General features: G+C 45.6%; 1 protein-coding gene across 14 annotated transcripts in view; it reads right to left on the bottom strand.

The window, feature by feature from the left end:
- Positions 1–26,673, bottom strand: part of NFIA (nuclear factor I A) — a 360,756-nt gene that overhangs the window by 228,367 nt on the left and 105,716 nt on the right. For all 14 annotated transcript variants that reach the window (XM_052802068.1, XM_052802069.1, XM_052802072.1 and 11 more), the window contains exon 2: positions 22,133–22,664. In XM_052802068.1, the coding sequence (XP_052658028.1) occupies positions 22,133–22,664 (532 nt within the window). The remainder of the gene's footprint in view (positions 1–22,132; positions 22,665–26,673) is intronic.

The raw sequence follows: 26,673 nt of genomic DNA, 5'->3' as shown, positions 1-26,673 counted from the left end.
TGATGATGCCCGATGCTGCGTACGAGCCCTCTCTTCCTAGTCCGCAGGATAAACCATTCATGGTTTTTATTTGCCTCCTTTATATTTGCCATTCAGATTTTATAGAAGACACTCAAGCAGCCATGCGGTATGGACCCAGGAGCAACTCCCCAGTTGTGCCCTGCACCTGATTTTGAACAAAGAGACTGCAAGTACATGTGCCAAAGCCAAAGATACTGGCCTTTATCATTGATTTTTTTTTTAACTTTTCAAAGCTCAAGAAGAGCTCTGAGTTGTCTAAAGCCAACATTTCTCATAAAAAGTTACGTGGTGACTTTCTACGCATCTGCCAGGGGAGAGAAAACCTCAGAGTGTTTCTGAAACCCTACAACAGGGTTGGGTCCTACCACTCACTCCTCAAAAATTATCTTTCTTCCACGACTTTTAATAGGCTTCCGTTCTAAAGGGATGTGTCGGTAGCAAAAGGCATTGGAAATCTCTGGGGTTTTTGCAGGTGCATGTGGATGCGCAGGCAGGAATGGCCCCAGCTCCGTCCATCAGAGAAAGCACTGCCGTGTTCGTGAGAACAAGGACAGCATTATCCCAGGCACAACGTCCATCTGAGCAGATGGGCAGCGGGGGAGTGGGTGTCATCTACGTTCATTTTTTAATATACCAGACAGTTTTATAGTTTGCTACACTTAAGTAAGTTCCTACATCGCTGTTACGTGGTCTGACCTAGACTGGTAAATGTCTTCTGCAAGCCAAGAACGACGGTAACGGCGATAACATCAATATCTGTGCTGTGGCTGGACTGGGCACTGCACAAATACACAGGGTCTATGCTCTGGAAACTTTAAAATCTTAAGTAGGCAAATAGAAAGAAGAAAAGAAACAGCGGCGCTCCCACTGTTATTCCTGACGAACCGTATTATTACAGAACCAGTTAAATAGTTTGCCCAAGGCAACAAAGAAAGGCTGTGGCAGAGCTGGAAAGGGACCCAATCTCTGCACATTTCCAGCCACGTGCTTTAACCAGTCCAGTGCTTCCTACTAGCAAAGATTACCATATTCAATACTTTTCTAAGTACTTTTGAATAATTGTAACCACCACTTACTTTCATCTGAGTGGCTGCGAAAAGCTACATCATCCCTTGGTTTAATTTCTTTCCCCAAGAAGAATTGCATTTGCAAAGAGCACGAGCAAGTCTGAACCTGCTAATTACACTACAGTACCAGGACGGAAAAAATCATATAAAGGTATTCTTGATGCTATATATGCTCATGTCAGTCAGGGCTTCTAAAGAGCCAGAAGAAAATTACTGCAACTTGTTCAAAGTAGATCTTACAAAAACACAGCTGGTCTTTGACTAGTTGTAGGTATTTTGTGGCCATTTCATGACTACAATAGTCGTTAAAATCTGTCACAGGGGAGGTGCAATAAGAGCTGTCTTGCTCTTCACGGGATCGGGCTCATCTTCAAAAAAGTGAGCTACAAAAAAAGCATGAGGAAGGGATGGGTGTGAGAGCCAGGTAGCTGCAACGGCTTCCTAGTGATCATACCGTTGATGATCAGTGATGGATTAAACAAATGCATGTCCTATCAAAGGCTACATGCAAAATGAAACAAAAAAAAAAAAAAGAAAGAAAGAAAGAAAGAAAGAAAGAAAGAAAGACCCATAATGCATTTTTATTTTGCAGAGCCTTGATTGTAACAAACTCACTCAAAACTTGCTCCCTCCTCCCTGTCCGTGCTGGGAGCCCGCCTGAGAACAGATTTCATCAGCCAGAAAAAGAGGTTGCATTCAGCCTTCGCTGGCCCGTATGTTCAAATGCTCAAAGACGAATGCTCAAAGACAACCCGCAGCACTCATTAAATATCAGCAGAAAAATTATGACAGGTATATGTGTAATTTAAATCTTTAATGCCACGCAGTTTATGCCAAATAACAAAGAAGAACATCGCGTGACGCCAGTTCTTCTGATTAATGCGATCACGCTTTACATTCCTTAGGAGGTTCTCCTAATGAAGGACAAGCAGAAATTTCCCCCCGCTAAACACTTTCCAGCTCTGCTTTACTTTCTAGTGCTTTCCCTTGTAGCACACATCATTCATTTTGCTGAGCAACTACATTCCCTTCTATTAGGCAGCTATTAATTACTTAGCCCTAATGGCAAGGTGACAGTGCATTGCATCGCCATCGAGAAGAGGAGATGGGAAAGTTCATGAAGAACCGGGTTTTGAATAAAAATGAGGTGTGTATCTGTATCTTCTCCTCCTTGAGGCAATTGCGTATGGCATGAAGGACTCCCATGCCCAAATGGCCGGGGCAGGGCTGGGACGGGAGGGCTGGTCCCAGCCATTCGGGATGGCTGAAGGAATTGCCCTCTGGGCTGCCTGACCTGCACAGCTGGATGAGGATTGCTGTTGACAGGCATCCCAGGGAGAAGTGCAATAAGAAACGAAGAGGCAGGGAAACCCGAAGGTCCTCTGGAAAGGAGGGAAGGAAGCAGACTATCCTCTTCTCATTGCATTTGGAGACAGATGTTCCCAATATCCCCGGCTCCGAAGGGTAGGAAGTGGTGAGCACGACTTGAGGAGCTCGGGTACTCTTGGCAAACGGCACCAGTTGTTTTTTGTTTGGTTTTTTTTTTTTTTCATTTTCTGGAGGACTAAAATGAATAGTGGTTTTAGTGGCATTTGAATCTGTCCGTGGCATCCCTATCTGCTTTAGGGATCTGCTTCCTCTCAGTGCCCTGGAGGAAGAGCCCAGCCGAAGGAGCAGAGGGCTGGGCTCACAGCACAGCTCTGGATGAAACTCAAGAAGACTTTCGGAAAACCCGCACCTCAAATCAAGCCCTTACACATTTCCAGAGCAGATGTTACAGGGACCAACAGACTCATGCGCCTCTATTCATCCCCTACAAGCACTTTCCTCTTTAAAGGCATCTGGGCTCTGTTCTGCCATCGCCGTGCAGGGATTTATGTACGTTGCTCCCATTAGAGTTAATGGTAGTTAGACACATACAGCAATTTCTCTCACACTTCAGGAAGAGAACAGAGCCTTATGGATGAAAAGTTTGCTATTAAGGATTCTTAATACAATGGAAACATTCTGTCTCTTTTAATTGTAATTTACTTCTAAGTGTAACCGCTCTGGGTTGGGAAAACCAGGATTCAGTCCAATTCAATTATGCAATTCTTGCCACCTGGTAAGCCTTGTTATTTTATAAAGAGTACTGTAGTAGAACTGGCAGATTCATTCATGTTCAGAGCGTAAACGCCGTATACTGTGTAATCACTGGCTCATAAAAAAGAACGCAGCACCGAAGTCAACCGCTCAATTATAATGCAATCTTTAAAAAAGAATATGCAAAACCAGTAGGCGAGATTCATCTTTGGTTCAGCTGGTTTACGATTTTAAGTTCACCGTGATCTTTGCTTTGCAAAGCTTTTCAGTACGGGCTCAACCTCAAGTTAAAACCGAGCTCAACGCGTGACCCGGTTCACTCCGGTGTGGTTCAATCGATCAGCACCTACTTGCGGACGCTGGCGGATAATCTCCATCCAGAGGGCACTGATGGGAGGGGATGCTAAATCACGGGGACGCAGGAAGAGTTTTATTGGGCTAATGCACATTCACTCTGACTTAGCTAATGAAGCTGCAACGAGATAATACAGGAAAGGAAAATATGGCCCCGGCGACTGGGAACGCTTTCATTAGCACCGGCACACGGGCACCTGACAGCCGATCAAAAAACCCTGCGGCACCCTCCGTCCCTGCAGGCTAACGAGCTTCCCCGCGTCCTGTCCCTGCTAAAAACCCTGGGTATCGCTACATTCACCGCCCCCATCAGTGCTGCGTGTAGTGCCTTGCGCACCCGCTGTGGCATAGGCACAAAAAAGGGATTGTTTTGCAGCAAACAGTTAACAGGTATAGAAAAGCAGCAGGACTGGCCGGTGGAACAGTTTTAATCTACCCAGGGTAGTAAGCGTCCAAGGGAAAAACTCTCCTTGTCTTCAGCAGCTTTGGCGTAAGCCCCACCAATCCTCTTTGCCCGCAGCGGGCAGCGACCAGGAGTCAGATGTTCAAAGGAGACGGATCAGAGAGCAGGACCAGGGCTTACCCACAAGCACTGGAAGCTCCTCTAAACCAACGCCCCAAAACCCTAACTGGAAGATTAGTTGTGGTTTGGCTAAATAAACAGTATGGAAACTTCCTTTTGCAGTTCTCTTTCTCTGCATTTCTCTATTCCGAGATAAGGGCCAAAATCTGCAGTGGCCTTGGAAGGTCTGAAAACACTTGGAGAACCCAGGTGGACCGGCCAGCTCTGCCACGGGAGGACAGAGGGTCCCTCTGCCCGTCATCGCTACTGTCACCGCTGTCGTTTGGCCTCTTCACACCATTTTACAAGCTCTCCCTCCCAGGATGAGAGCTTTCAGCCCATACTGGATGCGATCTCCTCCCCAGTTCCCGTCCCAGCCGGAGCAGACTAAGCCGGGGCTTGCTCATGTGTGCAAAGGAGAGGGATGAAGGACACAGAGCTGGGTTTTCCTAATTCCAGAAATACTCCACGGACTCCCCACCTGACAGCTCTGCACCTCTGACAGCAAGAGCGGGATGTTTTGAAATCCTGCACCTTGTAAATAGGAGACGCACAGCCCGATCATAAAAATGTAAAGTATTAATTAATAGTATAACTTCAGTTTGTATTCTAGCTCCGACATAATGAACCTGCCAATTTTGATTGCAAAGTGAAAACTCATCTCTTTATTTTGGACAAATAGGGTTAAGCTTCTTAAGCAATTCTTTGTTGTTTTGACTTCAACAATTTATGCAAATGAGATGTTAATTAGGGTAATTGTAACTTAAATTATGCTTGTGTAAACCTCTCCATTGGTAGGAAAGTGTGGGAATCCAGACAACTGGTATTTAAAGCAGCTGTACTAACTCACTTCTGAAAGCAAAGCATACCAAGATCACTTTCATGTCTTTACAATTTGTTTTTATGAGGTGATAACATTTTTACAAATACCATCATTTTTGCTTTTTTATATTGTAAGTGACAGTCTGACATTTTACAACTGGCTTATTGAAAACAAGAATTGAGCACTCTCGCTGTAACGGACATTAACTGCTCAATAGAGATTCACATGCTAATGAGGTGAGAGGGGCTCCAGAAAGTTTTGATAAATGCGACACACACTCTAACTAGCAGTGAATGTGAGTTGACAAAGAACATCTACACCAGGGTTCAATAAAATGTAACCCTTTAAATTAATCATACTGGCAGTATTTAATAGAATGCACAACAATCTCTTTTCTGATGGCTATAAAGCAGAAGAAATGCAAAGTCTCGACAAATGAAAGTTCCCACATTTCCCTCTCCACACTGCTACTTTCATTCGAACTTCTACAATTGTTAAAAAAAGGTAGTTACTGTAAATAACAAAGTAGGAGGTTTAATTGTTTCCTTCTTTTAAAGCAGGATGCTTTTCTTCACATTTATTTGTCTGGATTCTATTGAGCAAATACCCCGACCCGAAAGATTGATCATAAAAAGCATCACCGGTTGCACTCGGAAGGAAATTTAAGGATACCATATAGCAAAGAGAGGCTTAAATGACCAGTTTTCTGCCGAGCCTTTTTTCAGCCCAACTTGGTGATTTTTTTCCTTTCACTAAATATGGCTTGAAGGAAAATACGCCGCAGCGGTTAATCAGAAGCAGAAAGTGAAGTTCAGGGGCTTCTTTCGCACCGAACTCCCCAGACTTTGCCGAGATTCACTCCAATGAGAGGCAAAACTGGAACTTGAGCTCCAGCATCAAAGCAGGGGAGGTGCAACATTTTTCAACCCGGTTGCCTTATAAGTTTATTTTTTATTTTCCCACCCTGCCAGTCCCGACCTGACGACACCGACCGTTACACCTGAGCTTGCGAGATCCCGGGAAATAAACGTATTGGAAGGCCGATCGCAGCCCTTGCCTCCGTGCATTACACTAAGGCATTATTTCTTCCTAAAGTGACAATCCCCGATACGCTTTTTGGGTTTAGCCCGTTTTAATCTTGGCAGGAAGTGTAAATCTGTGCGCTCAGCAGCATTGCAGGCTTGCTGGCTGTCAAAATTTTGCCTCCGCCAATACTTGAGAGGTATTCTTGTCATTTCACTGGGGTAGGAGACTTCTCCGTCTGACATACAAAATCTCCCCAAGTAATACGTTATGCCAAAATGCCGGCAAACGTACCCTGCTCGCTGCATTTCAAACCGTTTCGGTAACTCAGACTTGCTCTCGCAGCAACTGCTGGATGGCTATATGCAAAACGAGGAGCCCGTTGCAGGCAGCCTCATGGGCAGAGAAAGGAAAATATCCATGAATGAACCCAGAAAAAAATCCTCCACCCATCTCGCCATCGCCTTCGGACTTGATGAGCTTACTCCAGCGCATTTTAAATTGATCAGCAGCTAGCATTCAGCCCGGTGAGCCTGCCTATCTGAACACGTGTCCGTGCTCCCCGAGAGGTGTCGGGGGCTGCTCGACTTCTCTCCATGCAGAAATTGTGAGCCTGGAGAAAACGAGCGAGTGGAGAAAGGCGTGCTGCAGTTCAGAAATGGCCATTTAGCCAAATTGCATACCTGTGCTGTGTCAGCTATATGGTAGATTCATCTCATTCCATTGGTCTAATGGATAGCAATTGAATTTAATTAGCAAAACTACTTTGACTTAGTCTCATACTGTGCTGAATGTAATGAAATCTTTCTCCTCTCTCTCTCCCCTCTTTTTTTTTCCCCTCAAATAAAGAATGTCCTTAACTGCATTCCACCGTTAGAATATTAAAAGCTATATATGTTACTCCTAAGGACAGAGTACAGCCATCCCCTTTCACAGGCTTTAGATTTAGTTATTGTATTACATAACATAAAATAATTAAAAAGATACTTCGATAGTTACACACAGTATAAATTCAATTACCGCGATGTCTCCATTAAAAGCACTTTTATAGTATGAATAAAATGCAAATCCTCTTTATGGATCAATACCAGAAACATAATTCTACGCTTCATCCTGTGAAGGAAGTTAGCCTTAATAAATCATCCTCTCGGATTAAAAAAAAAAAAAAAAAGTTAAAAGATATGTATTTGAAGGTAATTCGCTAAAGCAGAAGTGATGCTCCTATTTCTTCTGGGCTCTTTTTTTAGCAGCGAGGTTCACGGGCTGCGCCTCCTGCTTTCGTACAGACCCTGCCAAGGAGAAGGATGCCGAGGAGAAGAAAAGCCCCGGCCACGCTAACCGGTGCCGCGGCCGCTTGCGGCTCTGCCTGGATTTATGGAAACACCCCAGATCCGGCAGCTAGAAGTTTGCAGCAACTCATCTCCCCCGAAATAAAGTGAAAAGAAATTCTTCCGGATGGGTTTAGAGGGAATATTACTACCAAGCCTAACTTTTGCCTGGCTGGGCACAGCGAGACAAGTTCCTATGATTGATTATCGTGGTATCTCTGTATCTCTGACTTTGAACCATAACCTTTTTTGCGCACAATGACAGTTGGGACCTTCCATTTGCCATCTGTAGAGATGGTGGGGGAGAAAAGGACTTCGCTTACATTAATCAACCAATTAAGAACAGACTTAAACAAAACACTAAAGCATAATAAAAACCTGACTGCTTAATAGCTTTCTACTTTTAATAGTTGCCTTCCTGTAGTCTGCTGATGGGAGTAGCACTGCTCTGCCCAGCCCCTGCCAGGGTCGGGGCTCTGGCTCCAGGGCTGGGCACTACCCAATCTCAAATGAAGCTGAGGGTCCTCTGTTCTGGGCAGGACCCAGTCCCCTATGGCACAAAAAAAAAAAAAAAGTTTGGAAACACAAGTTCTAAATCACAGCCGTACAACGTGGCCGGGCTCTCCCGTCAACCATGATCATTAGAGAATTATTTTTGTGAGTGTAAAATTAGTAACTAATCAAAGCCACAAATCACTGCTTCAGTAAGAATTAACCTTTTCTTTCAAAGCTTGGGGCAGTATCGAGAGACCCCATATATTTTGTCACTGCCCCGTCCCTCGTGGTTGGCAGCACATCCCGAAGGAGACACCGAAATAGCAGCTGAATAACGGGGGGGGGACTCTGCACCCGGCCACTCCGATGAGGCTCTGGAGGAGATCCACGCACCCAGCCCGAGCGACTCGGAGACTAATTCTGCTCTCAGGGACGGTGGGTAAAACCACTTTTGTGCAAGCTGGCAGAGAAATCTGGCTTCCCATCGCTGGGTTTGGTAAGCGGACGCCTTGTGCAACGCACGCTCCGCGCTGCGGAAAAGGAGGAGGGAGACCTCCGCGTTTCTGAAACGCATCCTCGTTTGTGTCTCCAGCTGACGAGGTTGTGTTGTCGGCGGCCGTTTGCAGGGCCAGGACCGAAGTGGGACTGGTATTGTCAAGAGGTACCGTAGCAGCATCTCAAACAGCTGCTTGTTTCTGCTGCCTCCGCGGTACCCAGCGGTGCAGCTCTTAGAAGACCTCTTGGACTTGTCTACTTAGTGAAGCTATAGGAGAGCACGCGTTCATATCGATAGAAAATAAAACATTTATTATAGAAGGAATCATCTTCAACTCGAGGCATTTCATACGTGCCCAGATATTGCTAAATTGTCCCTTCGCCATGACCTGCAAATGAAATGGACTGTTTTCTTTGTAAGAGGTGAAGGGGATTTACCGACAAGGTGTACAAAAACCCCGCAAACGACTCAAGATCTGATCAGCCAAGAAAATGTACAGTGTTACTACAATAAATATGGGTTTCTGTTATTTAATAATTGAAATTTGGAACAAATTTGTAGAGGTTGGCCAAGATGGTCTTTCCATCCTTGCGCTATATGTCTTTTTGTCTATTGTTCTTTTTAATACTTTGCATCTGTAAAAAAAAAAATTGCAACCTAGTTTGTACAATTATTGCACTGAAGTCCCGAGCAATCTATCAAGTTGTCATACATTTTCTTCACATTAAACCTTTTCAAAATCTTTCTTTTTTTCTACGTTTCAAGAAAATGCAGAAGAAAATTTACTTGGCCCAAAAAAAGGCACAGTGAAACATGTTGTTCATCAAGTCTGGTAACAAGAAGAGTTTGTGATACCATGTCAGGAGAGCAAATAATCCCCAAAGTGGCATGTTAAAGTTTTGGAAGGTTTGTAAATCAACAAAATTCAGAGCATCAATAAACCTGCAACCAACAGGGCTTCAGAAAAACTCTCTCTGGGCAGGTTCTTCATATGGAGGTTTGCTGAACCCCCTTTTTGCAGCACTTGAAGCACCCCTGAAACGGGGTGCCGAGGTTGCTGGTGGCCTGTCCCCCCCAAGGGAGGGACAATGACGCAGCCGGGGCTCGTGGGGTGGCCGGACACTGGGCTAGTTCATGGAAAAGCGCAGCATTTCCAAAGGCTATTTATTATTAAGGAAAGTGCTTTTATCTGTTGATGGCACCCAGAAACAATGAGCAGGAACACGAAGCAACGGGTGGGTGAGAGGGAAGGCGAAGGGCAAACCGGGATTACTTCAGCTTGAAACTGGATGAAACGCCAGGAGGAGGAGGATTATTTTGCCCATTAGTTTAAAAACTCTCCGCGCTGAGGTTTGCAGCGTTTGAGGGACCATCTCTACTTTACAGCAGTGCGCAGCAATGCGCAGATTTTGCCTTAATTTCCATTAGCCCCCGATAAATAAGCTCCGTGATAAGGGATGTGATAAAGCTCTGCTAAGGATGGGAAGATGGGGATCCCTCTCCTGTGAACTATAGGGAAAAATTTTACCTCTGAGTCTCCCTCCCTCTCTCCCTCTTTCCTTCACTGCCTCCTCCAAAAGAGGCCCCTGTGGGGCCAAGGGAGTCCCTGCATCCCCTGGGAGCACCAGCATCCCCCAGATACCGCGGCCAGGCACCGGTCACTGGGTGCCACCACCTTCGGGACCGTAAGCTAATTTAAAATAAAGGCAAAACGCCGAGCAATTTGCCTTCTGCGGTTTCGAAACGCCGAAACCTCGCTCCCCCAACCCGGCTCATGCCGCCGGTCCCACTTCTTGCAAAACAAAGAAATCTGTTTAGGCTCCAGGAAATCCCACGTGTTACCGTAACTAATTCGAGCCCAACTGCATTTGTGGTATTGTCAGGTCTTTAGGATGATCCTGTGCCATTCCCAATGTAGGGAAAACCATGCGCTTAATTATCTTCTTTAATAATTCCATGGTATGTGATTTATTAAACAGACTCCTTATTTGTAAACAAAATCAGAGCCACAAATGTGCGAAGATAGTCACACTTCCTGGCTAAATAAGAGGCAGACAAAGAGCCCTAATGATGCACCAAAAATGCTAACCAAAAATGTACTCTTTAAAAAGATCACCAATTTAATGCTTTTTGTATTTCATTTATCAGCCATGTAGTCATCATTCCCCTCCCTACCACCATCTGTACACACTTTCCCAATAGACCATCACAGCTGTCCCGTTTCTCACACAAACAGTACCTTTTATATGCTTCCCAACTGTTTTTAATAACTGTTCTGTGCACAGCACTGTACTTCCTTTGTTTTCTTTTATTTCTTTTTTTTTTAAAATATGAAAAAGAGATATAATCCAAACAAACAGGTCATCACAGCAATCGGTATAGGAAGGCAATTAAAATGTTAAATGCCTCCATGGCCACTGACCCGTCCTCGAGCCGCACCAGCAGCCCCAGCACGGAGCTGGAAAGTTCCCTGGAGAAGTTGCTAAGGTAGACGAAGCTTGTTCAAAAAACGAGGTACATGAGCGAGACTGTCTGAGAAATCCTTCATCCCTTTTAATGAGGAAATATTAATATTAGATACTGCTTGTGCAATCCAAGAAAGTTTTTTGAGGCTTTCAAAGCACATTTATCAACTCAAAGATACCACTGCCCCATATTTCAGAACCACGTGGACAGAAACATCCCGTTTTCTTTTCAAACTCCGACTCATTTCACTCTTTCCAAACGCCTCGCGTGTCCTGACATTGCATCCCCGGCGCTCCTGCCGTCCCTACACCCATCCCCGCTGCCAACGACGGTGGTCCGCAGCGGGGATGAAGGCACCGAACAGCCGAGGATAACTCAGCCCCAGGCAAACGAAGCCGCTTGCAAAGGGCAATAGCGGGGAGAGATCCAGCCAGGAACAGGGAGAAAAGCAGGACTTTCTCAGCGACCCATCTCATGGAAAACCTACCCTACCAACAGGACGTTCAGGAATGAAAACTCTCTATACTTGTTTTTTCCAGGCCCATGTCCACAGCATCCTTCAGCACGCTGCAGGGAGATGCGCGCGTCCCACTCTGCGGCACACAAGTAGTCCTTAGCTCCGCGCAGTATGGGACCGCAGCGGACAACCAAGCTCCGTGCCGGGACGGGGACCCTGCTCGTACCATCCTCATCCCCCCGGCAGACGGCTTCACACCCTGGGACTGCTCACTGCTGAGACACGTCTCACTTTTTTATAGAAGAGTTTGTTACTGCAGACCGTGCATGTGGAAAACAACCGGTCCACTCTCAGTTCCCATCACGATTTTGACCTTCAGCTTTTGACCAGAAAAAGAAACAATGTCCATGTTTAAAGTGGGCGTTGAGCATATTATTTTGCCTATAGATCACGCTCATGTATCCACATTACAAAGAACAGACAGCTTGAAGATGCACTTCTGAGATGCAAGCGTGCATCCCCAAACAGCACGGAGCTCCGTGGCTGGGTGTTTATAACTGCATCTGCCTAAGAAGAACCTAAACCAGAGCTGTTGAAGCTAATGTCCTTCTCTACAGGAAAAAAAGGGTCTTGACCACAAAAATCCCACTTCTTACTTGACTGGCCTGTGTTTTTCCAACTTTTCCAGCAATACCCAACCTATGCTCGCAAGGGTTCAGCCGCTATCGAGGCTGATCCTCCCACAGCCAGGCCAGCCGGTTGCGAAGCTTTCAAATAAAATGATGCGGGATTTACTTTTTAGCTCAGCGACAGCTACTTTTTACTTTTTAACACAGGAACAAATGTAAATAGGTTTGTTGGCTATTTTCAGTGAAGTCCTCATCGCGTCAGGAAAAGTCCTCGTCATCACACAATAAAAGCATTGCAGTGGCTATCCTCCCTAAAAGGGATCCCAACAATAGCTGGGCTTTAGAAAAGCATCCTGATACAAAGAATTCATTCTTCTGATTTACTTGAAACTACTTTGCCTTAAAGAAAAAAAAAAAAGAAAAAAAAAAAAGAACTGAATTAAATTTAAATTTTACCCCAAGTTTCCAGCATCACTCAGGGATTTGGCTGTTTTCTTCCATATCAAGTTAAAACCTGACTGGGTAAAAAGATCAGGCAAAATTTTGAGCGAATATCCTTAGGATGAAATCTGATTGACAATGTATTTCTGCATTAAAATCTCCAGTAAGTGTTCATCTTGACAATAAACGTAGCAAGTATCTAACTTGTCTTTTGATACCTTTACAGGGGTTCATCCCTGTTCTTCCAGTGCATTACAAGGTATTTTGTAACACACGTACTGGCTTTAAACGCAAAAATGGTAATTTAACCAGACGCAACGTTTATTACAAAGCTCACGCAGCTCATTATCTGTACCTCGTACACAGCACTAAATCTGTAGATGCAGAAGAATGAGGCTGTCTCAACACTTTACATTTAGTTCTTCATCCTTTCTTTCTCCTGAAACCTTCAGAGACTGCGCACGGTGCCTGCGCTCGCCCTGCAAACTTTCCCCTCGCCGAGTGCTCCAGTTTAGGACTAGTCCGAGCCTAAAAGGGCTGTATGGAGATGCGTCCCTATGAAATATTTCTCCCGAGTTTGCAAATGCATTTGGCACCTCGCGATGATCCCCGCGGCCGCACGGTGGGCTTCCCAGGCTAAAGAGCTCTCCTGCTCTCCCACCGTGTATTACTTAAAATCAGAGACTCATTTAGGTTGGAAAAGACCTTTAAGATCATCGGGTCCAACCGTACTTAACATGGGGCGACAGCGGCTGGGACGAGAAGGGAGATGGGCAGCACAGAGGTCGGTGCAGAGCGGGTTTAGACTTCGTTTAGATACTGATGCTATGAGCGTATGATGAACATGACGAATGGATGAAACCAAGGAGCGGGAAAAGCACTAGCTACACCTCTGTGCCCAGGGCTAAGCGCCACGGTGGCAGGTCCTGCAGCTCTTGCGGGTGATGCCGCATTAGTTTTACGCCCCGTGGAAGGCGCGCTCCATCCCCACACACCGCAAGCCCTGCCCGGAGCCTATCACCGGGGCTCAGGCAGCACAAACTCACCGGTGCCACCGTCCAGCTCCCCGCGGCATCGGCGAGAGCTGGGGATGGACGCGACCTCCCATGGCGTGTGTGCGCCAGGCGAGTGAGATGGGCAGGAGAAACCCACCGGCCGGTCCTCCCCAGGTACCACCGGCAGCTTCCCGCTGCGCCCCGGGGGTGTCCTGCTGGAGGAGACCTCGGCGATCCGCCCTCCTGTGAGGTTTTTAAAGGACCTTTTTACATCATCGAAAAATCCAGAGCACCAGCAAATTTTATCTCATCGACCAAAACAACCACCGGCTACCACGCTCGCACCACCCTCTCCAGCACAACCAGCTCACCTGGCCGAATAACCCTGCCTTGGACACCCACCAACCCCACGACAATTTTGTGCTTCGCTACAGATATATCTCACCCCAAAACATGAACATGCTGAAACATCCAATCATGTTCTGGCACGCATGCAAAAAAAAAAAAAAAAGCCCATGGCAACAAAGACGACAGCTTGCCAATGGCAGCTGCTGCACGCACACACAAAATTAAACTATATTCTTCTGAAAAGGGATATTATTATGGCATTTGTTTCCCCTCACCCATCACCCTCACCCATTCCCTCACAAAATAAAGGGGGAAATATCGACACATATCAAACATTATGAGAGATGGATTAAAAAAAAAAAAAAAAAAAAAAAAAAAGAGAGAGGCGCTGCCCTGAGGAGGGATGGGATGGAGAATGTGGGGTTTAACAGGAGATCCAACTGGGATCGGGGCTGGATGCATGGAGCCACCCTGAAATATTGGCTCACCGACGGGAGTTGTATGGCACGTGCAAGTAAAACATTCAGCCTTTCTATTGCGGGAGGCCCGCGGATGCTGAATTGCATCAAGTTTGGTCAAGCCGGCCCTCGGCTTTAACACAAATCTGCAAACATGCGCTTATATACGTTAAATAACATCTGATGATACCTATCTTCGCTTCCTTTCCCTGGTGTGGACCTGCCTGATGCCTCCCGTGCTGCTATGCAATGCACGAGATAGCCATCTCCTCACTTGTGAAGATAAATGTCATATCGGACCTCTGACATCATGTATTCTCCAAGTAATTATTTTTGATATCATAAGAGTTGTACAGGGTGCACAATAAAATTAAAAAGTAGAAAGCAAGGTTAATAAGATTATCGTGTTGGTATAATAGGTAATGCATTTTGCAGTATATCCTTAAATCTGCCCTCTCAAAACATAATTAAATAACTGTGATTTATATTTTAAAGGAACGCAGACATGCAGTGTAATCTCCTACCCACATATGCTAATTGCTTTCAGCCCCTAAAAATCACACAGTTGTTTGCAGCTTTTTAATCCTCATGTGTAAATAACCCGACTCAGGTCCAAGTTATGAACAATAAAGTCCAGGAAACTTTCAGAATAGCGTGTCATTAAACGCGTCTTGATTTTATCTTGCTAATCTAATGGCACTGATGTGTACCGAAGCCCGCGGGGAAGGACGAACGACTCCCCGGGGCCCTTCGCACCGGCCCGAGAGCCAACGTGCCGGCTTGCCGTGACACCGGGATAGCACTCGGACCGGGAGGGTGGATATTAAGGACCCGCAGGAGAGACCGAGACCTCCTTAGGAGGAACCGATGGATGGATAAGCTCAGGATACCGGCTCCCGGGCCTCGGCGTGGGTCTGCATGCACCGCGGTGGTGCGGGGACCACCGGCAACGTATGCCTACACGCTTCGCTCTAGGCAAAACTCAACTGCGCAGCTCTCCATTTTGCACTCGCACGTGAGAGTCTGGCACACAAAATGGAGGCCCTCGTGTATTTTACAGACAGCGGCTACAAATCCGGCCGGAATCCACCGGCACTGCGGGGGCTGCGTCCTCCTCCTCCGCGCCAAGCTGCGACGATGCCACGCGCCGGGCTGAGCTCACGCGCCCACAGCCATGCCCTGGGTGGGGACGTGGAGCCACGCTAGCGAGAAACACTTCCAAAAAATAGAGAAATACGCTGTTAGCTCTTCAAAATTAATTACACTGTGACGAGGGGATCGGCCAGGGCACTGCCCTTGCCATCGGGCGTAAAATGCTGCAACGCCCCAAAGAACTTGCCGGGATAAAACTGCCCCACACATCACGGGCGCCATGACCCATGTGCTGATCCCACCTGGGCTTTTTGGTGGCTACTGTAATGCAGGTGGTAATTAACAATAACCAAAGATGAAGTGAATGAAGAGCATCCGATGAACGGACAAACCAAAGCGGTTAAAATGAATTTTAGTCCACCGACAACTCTTATCTACCGAGAGCCCTCACTGTCGTAAGGAAACCTTCAGGGTCGGCTGCTGTTAGGAGGCTAAAATAATTTGCCCTGAATTTACAGCCTGTAATTTAATCAGCAGCTTCAGCCCTTGCCTGCGCAGAAGGGAGTGGGGGCAGAGCCAGACCCCCGGCTCCCAGCGAGGATACCCCAAAAGCCGATGCCCCAAAAGCCGTTCCCACCAGGGACGGTCCCCAAGCCCCGGAGGGTCCAACTCTGGGACATGAGTGGCAAAGCGCATGCTTTTGGGGAGGGGTTGAGGGTTTACGGAGCAGCGGGCTGGGGTTTGTCTGCTGGTTGCGAAAGCCTCGGCCGGTGCCTGAACCCAAAGCATCGAGGGGAGGAGGAGGAGGAGGAGGAGGAGGAGGAGGAGGAGCTGCGAAGAAGCTCAAGGCACGGAAAGCGAGGGATGCCCTTTCCTTTACATCCGAATGGGGAGAAAATACATAATTGTAATAATAAATAGTGGGTTTTATGAACAATTAGGATTCCACTGTCTCTTTGAAGGGTTTGAAAAGCTGACACGATGTTTTGGGTTCTCCAGATTCAGCTTTGAGGCCTCAACCAAGAGAAACATTCAGCCCCGCTGTGTACAGCAGTGACCACAACAAAGATTGTGGTTTCTCCCACACTCGCCTTAAATAGATCTAAATTAGTGCTATTCATCATTGGGTGGAAAAGAAGGGAAATATAAAAGTGCAGTCGCTTGTAGACAAGCCAGCAGCGTTGGGCAACTTTCTTACCATTCAAAGGCTTCTCCCGCTTCTGCACCTCGAAGCCCGCCGGGGCAGGGAAGTATGGAAATAATGCGCCCTTATACCGGCCAAACCCATCACCTGGAAAACATCCTGGGCATATGAAATACGTCTTTATCCCGTGTTTATTTGTTGTTGCTGTTGTTGTTGTTGGAGAAAGGGGAAAGCTAAACCACATGACTGAACTCCTGCCAGGGGTTCGTGATAGAGCAGACCGTCCCAAGTGCCGCACCAGTTAGTATCGGAATTATCACGGATACTCACCGGCTCAGTTACAACCGCACGGGGAGAGCAGTTGTCCCACCTAAATCCTGCTTCTGTCAGCCACTGCCCTGCTCACTGAAAGCGCTCGGTCCCCCTCCCCAAAGCAGAGAGCATCGATGGATGGAGATATCTTTCTGCACCAGGCGGGGTGTGTAGATCACCGCGTTTCGTGCACGCCCATGATAGGTGGGTGTGTGAAATTTGGGGTGTCGAGGAGCTGTAGCTGTCATCTCCCCACCTCTCCCGACTGAGACGCAGACCCAGGCTCCCACCACTGACTTTTTAGGGGCACCTTTTATAAGGCTCAAGCAATGCAAAATCTGCCTTCTCCTGGTACTCCTCGAGGGCAGAAATACCGCGTGATGTCTTCGTTTCACTTTTTTCTTTAAGACTAGAGATGTCTCACTGTAGCAAAAATTAATGGAGAAAAAACCCAAACCCTACAAGCCCCTGAACATTAAAATCTCAGCTGAACACTGAACTGCTCGGGTTCCCCTGGGCGTGCGCAGGGAGCCCTGTACAGGGAAAGCGTGTGAAGTACCTGCCGCAAAGCTGGCTGAGTATTTTTTGGTAAGGGTAAACGTAATCTGTCTGTAGAAATGCGTAGGGACTATTAACATCGCAAACAAAACTTTAAGGACCGTTTTGGATGTACGCTGGAACAGCCATGGGCTGGAATAGGTTTTCAAAAGCCTCATATATGGGGGGAATGTCACGGATGCTTTAGAAGTCTTCAGGTACACGTAAAAATGACGTATATATTACATATTCTCTACACAGAACAACCACCATTTGAAATGTGCCCCTTTTTAACTACCATTATGAGCTGTCTAAAGAGCATTTTGGTTGAAACTTGGGAGGAAAGGAGGAAAAAAAAAAAAAAAAAAGCCCACTGATCTTACACCTGCTCTTTAGCAGTGGGAAGTGGGTTCTCAATCTGTTAACATGACCATCTGGCCAATCTGCATATCACGGCTATCTGGATTACTGTACGATGGAATGACAATAACGTAGCCAAAACAAAAGTAAAATGCATCAAAACCTAACAGTAGCTCAGCCCTTTTGATTTTAAATTAAATAATAAATGTGGTATCACAGCAAAGCGAGAAAGTCAGCTAAATAATTAAAAATGAGCCTCTGCTACGGCATAATTAAGTAAACAATATGGTGTGTGTTTCTATAGGAGCCGGCAATAGTTTCCACCATCGAAGGCTCCACTTTTGCAAAGCAGCTATCAGGAGTTCAAGACGCTGCGACAGCTCTTTTGGTGATGTACAGTATTGTCAGAACACCTCTCACATCCCTGCAACACGCCGAACCGGCTGCGGCTATTAACAGGATTAATGCAGCAACAATCAATACCAATTGTGCTAAAAGATTACAGCGCAAAGCCTTATGTACCTTTCGGACTCCCCGATACCTCCATGGGTACTTTGGCTATCTGCAGGCATTTTCTGCCTTAACCCATCTTTGGGTTATTCCCATCGATGGCTCTTTGCGGCGGTCCAAGTCGAAATCTTCTAAATTCGCCAATGAGAAGGTAAAATGGGTCTGCTTAAAGTTCAAGGTCACGTGCTATATACTATCGCCCAGGCAATTAGCCACAGAGCATATTTAGACACTAAGTAAATTTTCACAGTCGCAGAAATCAGGCTGACTTCTTGCGTCTTCGCTGGCTTTTATTCTAAACGTGAACAGAAAAATGAGCTCGTGTAAATAAAACCCTGTCCCCAGATTTTTCTTAAATTTGGGATTTTTAAACGTCCTTCTGAAAGATTAAAAGATTTTCTCTGCCACAAATACCTCGCTAGCTTAATTCTCGCCCAAAGCGCATAATGATGGCCGTCCAAAAAAACAAACCGGGCATTGCAGCATCGCCTCCTGGCCTGCCATCCAGCTTCGTCCACTGGAGAAGTCTCTAAAAACTGTGACCTCTCACTAAATTTAACTACTTCCATTGCAAATCTATTCTCCAATCTGATCACATTAGCAGAAGGAACTCCAAAGCAGTAAAAAACTCCAGAAAGTTCTCGGTTGAGTGCCTACTAATGAACAAAGGTTAACTTTATCTAAAAGGTCAAATGCCTGGTGGCTAAGGTTGTGACCTTAACAACTTAAATTGTGACCTTGCCACGTGCCTAGTATATTGTAGATTCTGATACAGATCATCTGGTAAAGGACCGGTCATAAATTAGCTTTACTGTTCGACTCCCACAAAGAAAACGGTTTGCCACAATGGTTTCCAACTTGTCATTTGATACAAGCGCAGAATAAGTGAAAACTAAAAAGCAAACCCAAGTTCAGGGTATGAAAATGCCGCCTGCTTTTAGTTAAGCAGATTAGAAACTGCAAACTGAGAGCAATACTCTAGATTTCAATACGTTTTTTGGTCAACCTCTAATTCACAAAACACCGATCTTCCTTTCTTTTTTTTTTTCTTTTTTTTTTTTTTTAACGAAAATGACACGTAGTTTGCCTATTTGCATATTTTTGTTTTCTCTTTCTAGCCAGTTCTTAAAGAGAATAATTGATTTCAGTAGCTTTGTAAGAAGCACTATTTAAATCTGTGCACATGTGTTCCCTTACAGATGATAGTGCCTACTGAAGAAAAAGCGTGGATTCAAAGCAATAATTATCGTACATGTTTAGAAGGAAAGGGACATCTCGCTGCCGAAGTCATCTCGAATAAGGGCATCCTGGAAGAGAATACTCGCCCTCAAAAAAAGGCGACGAAGAGTGGGAAAAAAAAACAAGAAAAAGAGAAGCGAGCACTATGGGTGAAAAGGTCACAATGGTTTTGGCACGTATCTTCAAGCACGTTTCGGAGTCTGTGCCTCCTGCCAATACTGGCAACTTCTCAAAACTTTTAAGGAGGTAAAAACATTGTTTAGTGTTTACAAATCTTCTGTACTATAGCAGATGCTTGTCAAATCCGCTATATGTAAGTTGACCAGCCTACCTAATATTTGCGCTGGCAACTTCCTCCTTATAAATAAGCGGTCCATACATTTGGGGAGCGAGGCCTGATGGAGTTTGAGACAAAGGACCCTTAATATTTTTTTTCTTTTGTAATTTTCCTGTTGCGCACCCGGCACAAGCTGCCATTACTGCGGGTCTGCGGGAACCAATGGCTGTCAACTTGGCCAATGTTCAGGTGTAACAAAGACTGCTGGGATACATCGGAGGGGGGAAAAAAAAAAAAGGGAAAAAAAGGGGGGAAAAAAAAAAAAGGTAGCCTATATGCGAGGCTTTCGGTACGTATCTGTGAAGCGATATAGACGGCGACCACGCTGTGCTACCTCCTAAAAATCAGTTTGTCCCCCTCCCCGGTGAGGTTTAGCAGCGAATACACCAGCACACGCTACTGCATTAAGAGCACAATGCGATGCGTGCAATCAGCAAACAACGGCCGAAAACACGAAGCGGTGCGGTCTGTTCGAGCGTGTTACTGCTTACACAAAACCGCAAATCTAACCCAAAAAAACGAGCCTAAGCCTCGCGCTAAGTTTCTGCAGCAAATGTCTAGTCCAAAGAACGATTAGTGCAATTGCTGCCTGTTGACGATGAAGGCAGAAATAAATAAGAGTTCGCTATCAAGGCTAGTGTTTGCCAACAGGGTGCTGATAAGATGGTATATTCCTAATCACAATATCGAACTTTTATAATGTCTATTGCCCGACTCTTGTAACAGGAAGAGGATCCCTTCAAGCTGCCCGGAGTACTTACACCCCGGGTTTGGTCCTTTTCTCCCCATCCTACATTTTTGTGACCCTACACGCAGGCTAAACCAAGACCGTTGGTTTCTATTAACAGTTCTTGCACTCCGCAGAAGCCTGCTTTTCACTTAGGAAACACAATACAGACCAGTATTTGCCAGCATCACGCTATATATAAATCTAAATAATAAAAACCTGCATGCTGTACAGCACAGCAGTACATAGCGGTTTTCAGCCGTGGATATCAAGGCACCTTAAGCGCATCACCCCGCTCCGACGTGCGGAGGAGGAAACTGAGGCAGACAAAAGGGATGCGGGACCCCGGTCTCCTTGGGGCCAGTGATGGAACGGGAGAGGACCCGCAACGCCCCAGCCCCAGTCTCCCTTCGATTAGCCATTATTTGGCAATCCTTCCTTCACCGTGCCCCATCATAAATCGCAGAGTAAATAAATAATATTCCACAATATTTGCCTACCTCCCCTTTGCCATAAACGTGCAATATGATTTACCACACCGCACCGAAGCGCAAAGTAAATTTTGCAGCTTATCTGTAGGAAATACCATGAGGATACTCGAAAGTTATTTCCGAATGGGGATCATACCCGTAAATCACAGCGGCGACACTGCCTATCGCAACAACCGCTGTAGGGACTCAGCACAGAAAAACTTTGGGGTAGCCAAAACTTTCTGTGAGACCCTCCGCAAGAAGCTGGCATTGGAAATGCAGGCTCCCAGTGCTGTAATTTGCTCAGTTTTCTTACTGATACGTATTTATAGAGAAGTGGTTGCTACTAATACGATTCCTCTCCCCTCTGCTCCTCTTTTTTTCCAGCCTGCCCAGCCCCTCAACTTGCAAGTCAGGCTGAAACCCAGGGGGACCTATGCATACCATACGTGAAAACCGGGGCCTAGCACTTCACACGCGCACATTTTTCTGCAATATAGTCATTCAGGAGAACTACAATAGCATATTATTTTATCCAGTCAACATACTACACATCCTCTGAGCACACCGAGTCGCTCCGCGGGCAGGGTGTACTTTGCGCTGGAGTCAGAGAGCCCAAGATTTTAATCTCACGCAAAAACATCTCAGCCCCCCCCCGCCCCGCTCCCCACCCCAATAAGCACAATATTATCAAACCAGGAATTTGTTTCACGACCTGCTCGGCTTCTAGGTGTATCAACTGTGATATTTCGGGGGGGTTAAATGCCTCTTTTTCCCCATAGGATTACCCGGGGGTTTGTTTTGTGGCTCCTCAGACCCGATGACTAGGTTTGCTGTCGAAGGACCGTCTCCTCCTTTCCCTCCGAGCCCAATCCTGCGGGATTTACGCTCCCCATCCCGTCCCCGTGGGGTGAGGATACCTGGTACTCCTGACCCACGGGCCTCGGGCACCTCTAGCCCTCTTAGACTACTTTGTGCATAGCATATACAAACTTTATTTAAAAAAATAATAACGATTAAAATCTCTCTGCTTTCCCCCAAAATCAGGATAAAGGAAGCCACATCCAGCTGCAATCCCTCCTAGGACAACAGTTAGGGTAACACCTGTGAAGGATGCCCGAAATGCCGTTAACCCTGGGAAAACGAGAGCAGCTTTTACGCGGCTGCACCTTAAAAGCCCACGAAAAAAAAATAAAATAAATAAAGCGGGTGAGTTTTGGCACTCTCCTCGCTGCCCCGGGAGGGCAATAACCGGCGTCCCCTGCTCCCTCCCCGGCTCATGCAGCCGCCGCCGGGGCACGGCACCCGGCACGGAGATAAACCGAAAAGTTGGAGAAGGTGGTATAGAAAGGCACTTACCTGCTGCGTGCACAAAGTATGCCAAATATAAATCGAGTTCCTTAACAGAAACTCCTATATGGTGGGGCTGTACGCACAGCCCGGGGTTAGAGCACTGTGGGGACTTTACAAGGCGCTCGCCATCAGTACTTTCGAGCGGAATACCTTTAAATAAAATCACCATAACAAGGTCCAACCTCCAGACCTTATCTGCCTGGCGAAGGCAGTCAATTCTTCTCATCTTGCCCTTCTGGTCTGGATTGGAAAGAACGCAACACGGAGGCTTTTTTCCTGTGACTGTGAGAACAAAATCCTCCCGAAATTCAGGCCTGATATCTTTCCGGAGCTTTGCCAGAAGTCTGGATGCCCATTTTTGCTTTACCTCGGGTTTTTCACTTAGCAGTTCGTCCTTCACGGCTCTCTCTTCCTCTTTTGACATGCGTTTTTCATGTTTTTTGAAGTATTTTCTTTTTCGGGCTTGCAGGTTGAACCACGTGTACGCAAACGCTCGGACGTGAGGCAGAAGTGCTTCGATGAAGGGATGAAATTCATCCTGAAAAAGTTACAGAGAAGGGTCGGTGTCACCGAAACCATCAACAAAAAGCCTCCAGAAACGGGGCTTTCGCGAGGCGCGAAGGCTCGCCGGGACGGCGAGCATCGGGAGGGTGCTTATACGTTTTATGGGCTGCGGGACTCGTACCCCTCGCCGACGGACCCCGACCCCGCCGCGTCCCCGCTTCACCTCGCACCCACCCAAAACCCCTGCTCACCCACACACACCCCCCGCCGAAAAAACGGGGTCCAACTTCAAACAAGCACCCGGGCAGAGACGGTGCAACGATGGGGCCCTTTCCCCCATCCCCAAATCTCTTTAAAAAAAAAAAAAAAAAAAAAAGGCAGAACGAGTTAAAAGCTAAAAACCCCGCTGCGAGTCCACTTGCGGAGCGCGTATCTCCCTTTGCTCTCTCCCTGACCCCGCTGCTTGCGGTGTAGCCAGCGTATGCCCGCCAATTTGGCAAATCCTAAACATTTGGATGCCAATCAATGTTTGTATGGGGAAGTCTAAAGTATAGTAAAACTTTCCCTAAGATATATTTGGAAATAGCAGCAGGCAGTATAGTAAAATGCCAATATAGCTGCACATACAAATACAATGAAGGGTGGTTTTCTCTCCATTTCCTAAACGGTGAAGGCAGTAGAAAGTAACACGGCCGATTTATCCCGCGCGCGCAACAATAACTAACACTAAAATCCTAGAAAAAGCAAGTCTCGAGCTTTTTTTTTTTTTAAAGTTTTGTTTATATCTAGTCAAAAAGAAAAAAAATAAAAATCTGCTATCCGGGCGCATTAGGACAAGGCAAACTCTGAGCCTTTCTGTAAAATAATAAGAAACAGGGAAAACTGAAAAATGCGGTAACAAAAAACCTTAGCACGACTTGTGCAAATATGCAGAGAACTATTAATTTTTTTCTTTACACATCGTGTGGTATTTTCATACATTTAAAAAGAAATGCCCTACTTGGAAAGTTAGTTTGGCCATCCAGAGACACTGCTCGCTTTGTGTAACGATAAGTTAAAGATCCCCCTTCTTCCTTGGCACAAAAATAATCGCTATTAAAATTATGCTGACAATTAAAAAAAAAAAACGCAAGAAAGACCCCCCCCAATTTTGTTTAAAAAACAAACAAACAAAAAATCCGCAAAAAGTACTACATAAATCAGCCAGAGAGATCAAAACAAATTATATTATAATATACTGGGGGCACGCTTCTTGTTTTTCTCTGAATAAACGAATGACCGAACTCCAGGCTGCACATAAAAACGTATATAGCCTGTGGGGGCCTGATCCAGCCCCGCGTGCTGGGGACGTCCCTGCTTCCAGGGGCCGAGTTCCTCCTTTTCTCAGGATTGGGCCCTCTAGGAGGGAAAAATAAAGTAATTTGTGCAACATTTCCCCCAGCATGGTAAAAGCCACCCGCTGCCTACCCTTGCAAGACGACATTGGGGATTTTTCAGATTAACTAACTTTTTTTTTTTTTTTTTTAATTATCCCAGGGAGTACATTTCCTACCCAAATCATTTCAGGTCGCACAAACATTGTTATTAAAACAGACATCTTTCTTCCTTTCAGCACCTTATTTTAAGTTGCATTTTCTTTTCAAAAATTATGAAAAATTGAGAAATCAATAGTAGAAATATCTATCAGCAAAATGCTGTCGTAATTCAAGACCTTCTGCTGACTTCCCAAAAGCTTTCCTTGCACTTATTCTGAGTGGCCCCTGAATTGTAAATACTGAAATCTATAGGTAATACCACAGCATTTATTTTTATTTTAAACACAGGTTGTTAAAAACTACCCAAAACGGCACAATATATTTCATTATAGCACAGCAGAGCGGCAGTAATCACAAGTACTATGAATGATTATTAAAATATAAGCAGGTAAAATAAAATAAATCACTCCAATGATTGGCACATTCCTCCTCCCCCCCCCCCCCCCGGAAAAGATCGTAGTTTCAAATTTCAATAAAGTTTTTAAAAAAAAAATAATAAAAAAAGATTGCTGCGAGTTTGCAGTCGGCAGATTCAAAAAGTGAGAGGAGGCACAATCCCAGCACATGGAGCTGCTCTCACCCACCAGAAACAGCTCTCTCACGGAGGGTGGGGGAGCGGAGGGGGAAAGAAAAAAAAAAAAAAAGAAAAATATAAAAACTACAGGTCCCTACAAGCTATTAAAAATAATAAACCCTCTTTTCTGATCCCTCCTGTCCTTCACCTTCTCCACTCAGGGAGAGTCAAGGAAAAAAGGCCTTTTGTCAAGTGGAAGTTTATCTGCGAAGGTACACACAGCACAGGCTCGACAGACCCACAATGAGCCAGGGGAGCGCTTCAAGCGTTCCTAGTTTCTAAACGCGTCTTGGTACATCCTGAAATATTTTAACTTTTCTGCTTTAAGCAGCGCTTTGTCCTGCCTGATCTCATGTGCTCGGGACTTTTTTGGCTCGACGCTGGATGCTATCCAAGAGAGAGTCGCTTTAACCTGCGCTAAAGCTGATTTCGACGATGTGAACCTGAAAGGGGAGGTAAAAATGACACCCGAAAAAAAAAAATAAAAACCCCCAAACCCACTTTAAAAGACTTCAGGGGGAGGGGGGAAAAAAAAAAAAAAAGGTGCTTTTTGGTCTAAAGTCAGGGTCCATGGCTGAAGTAAATGAAAAGCCCCGCTGCTCGGCGCGCGAGGTGTGCACGGCCCTATTAGGCTCCAATGTGTCTTTTCAAAATGGTGTACGAGGAGAAAAGGTTAATGACTCATAAACAGACCAACTTTCAAACTGTCTTGGTAAACACGCCGCTCCGGAAAATCGCACCGCTTCAATCTCGGCGGCGAGGTATTAGCAAAGTCGAAGTGGAAATAAAAGCATTCAGGACTGATCAAACAAAATTGGGCTGGAAGCAGGGACGGAGGGGGGGGGGAGCAGTTTCTGCACAATAATATTATTTATTTTGGTGTTGTTATAGCCGCCCCCCCCCCAAAAAAAAGTTTTGGAAATGGGTCAATGCAAGCGTGCTAACAGATGTGCAGACTTGTCTGCAGCCTCGCTGCAAAATATCAAGATTTTAAGTAACTGGTGGAAAAGGAGCTGATCTTTGCCTTTCCCCAAGTTAGCTTTAAGGGAAACTTTCAAAGTATTTGATAAAGAGGTTTGCTTTCCCGCCTCGGCGTGTGATGGGTCACCTAAAAATAAAAGGCACCGGAAAGCTGGGAAAGCGAGAATAAAAAGTAAGTTTTTTTTCATTGCACTCACTCTCCAAAGTTTGAGGATACAGCTCTTCCGAGAACAGCCCGTTTCTAAGCAGCACCTAAAATTTGGGCCGCACAATTCTGTATTGCTTATACCGAAATTCTCCTCTGCTTCTTCACAGAAAGGTGTAAAAAAAAAAAAACCAAAAAAACCCCAACAAAAAAACCCCCTGTGACAAAAGAGCCCCCAAACCCAGCCCAAAGGCGCCTGCAATAATGTAACACTGCAAAGGAGTCTTTTGAAACAATATATTTCTGCTGATCTTTTTGAAATTAAGCCAGCTACAGCCACCCTTGTTAATATTTTTACAATCCATTTGCTTGTAAATCTATTAGGAGATGTGCATATGTTCCCCAACTATTTCCTAGATCTTCAGCAGATATGTAAATGGAACGATGTTTAGATTTTTCCTGACAGATGAGACAAAATGCTCGTGCCATTTCAGTTCCAGTGCTTGGATAAAGACGCTCATAACTAGGATTTCTGTTTGTTTTCCTTTTCTAACCCACTTTCGAAAGCTTCCCTTTAAATCTGCATCAAAACTTAACAGCAAAAAAAAAAAAGAAAAAAAAAATCTCCATCCCAAAACTCGTATCAATATAAGCTCCTGAAATGAAAAATAGGAAATTGCTTGCAATTGCCAAGGGCTCGCCCCCTTTTTCTACAGAAAATTACAGAATCACCTAACTGATCCTTTGGAGGGAAGAGTTTGTCAGGAGGCCTCTAATCCTCGTATTACTTTTCCAAACGTGCAACAAG

The sequence above is a fragment of the Harpia harpyja genome, chromosome 11 (assembly GCF_026419915.1).
Source record: "Harpia harpyja isolate bHarHar1 chromosome 11, bHarHar1 primary haplotype, whole genome shotgun sequence".
Taxonomy (NCBI): domain Eukaryota; kingdom Metazoa; phylum Chordata; class Aves; order Accipitriformes; family Accipitridae; genus Harpia; species Harpia harpyja.
Note: the sequence above shows the minus strand (reverse complement) of the source record. Positions and strands in the feature narration are given on the sequence as shown.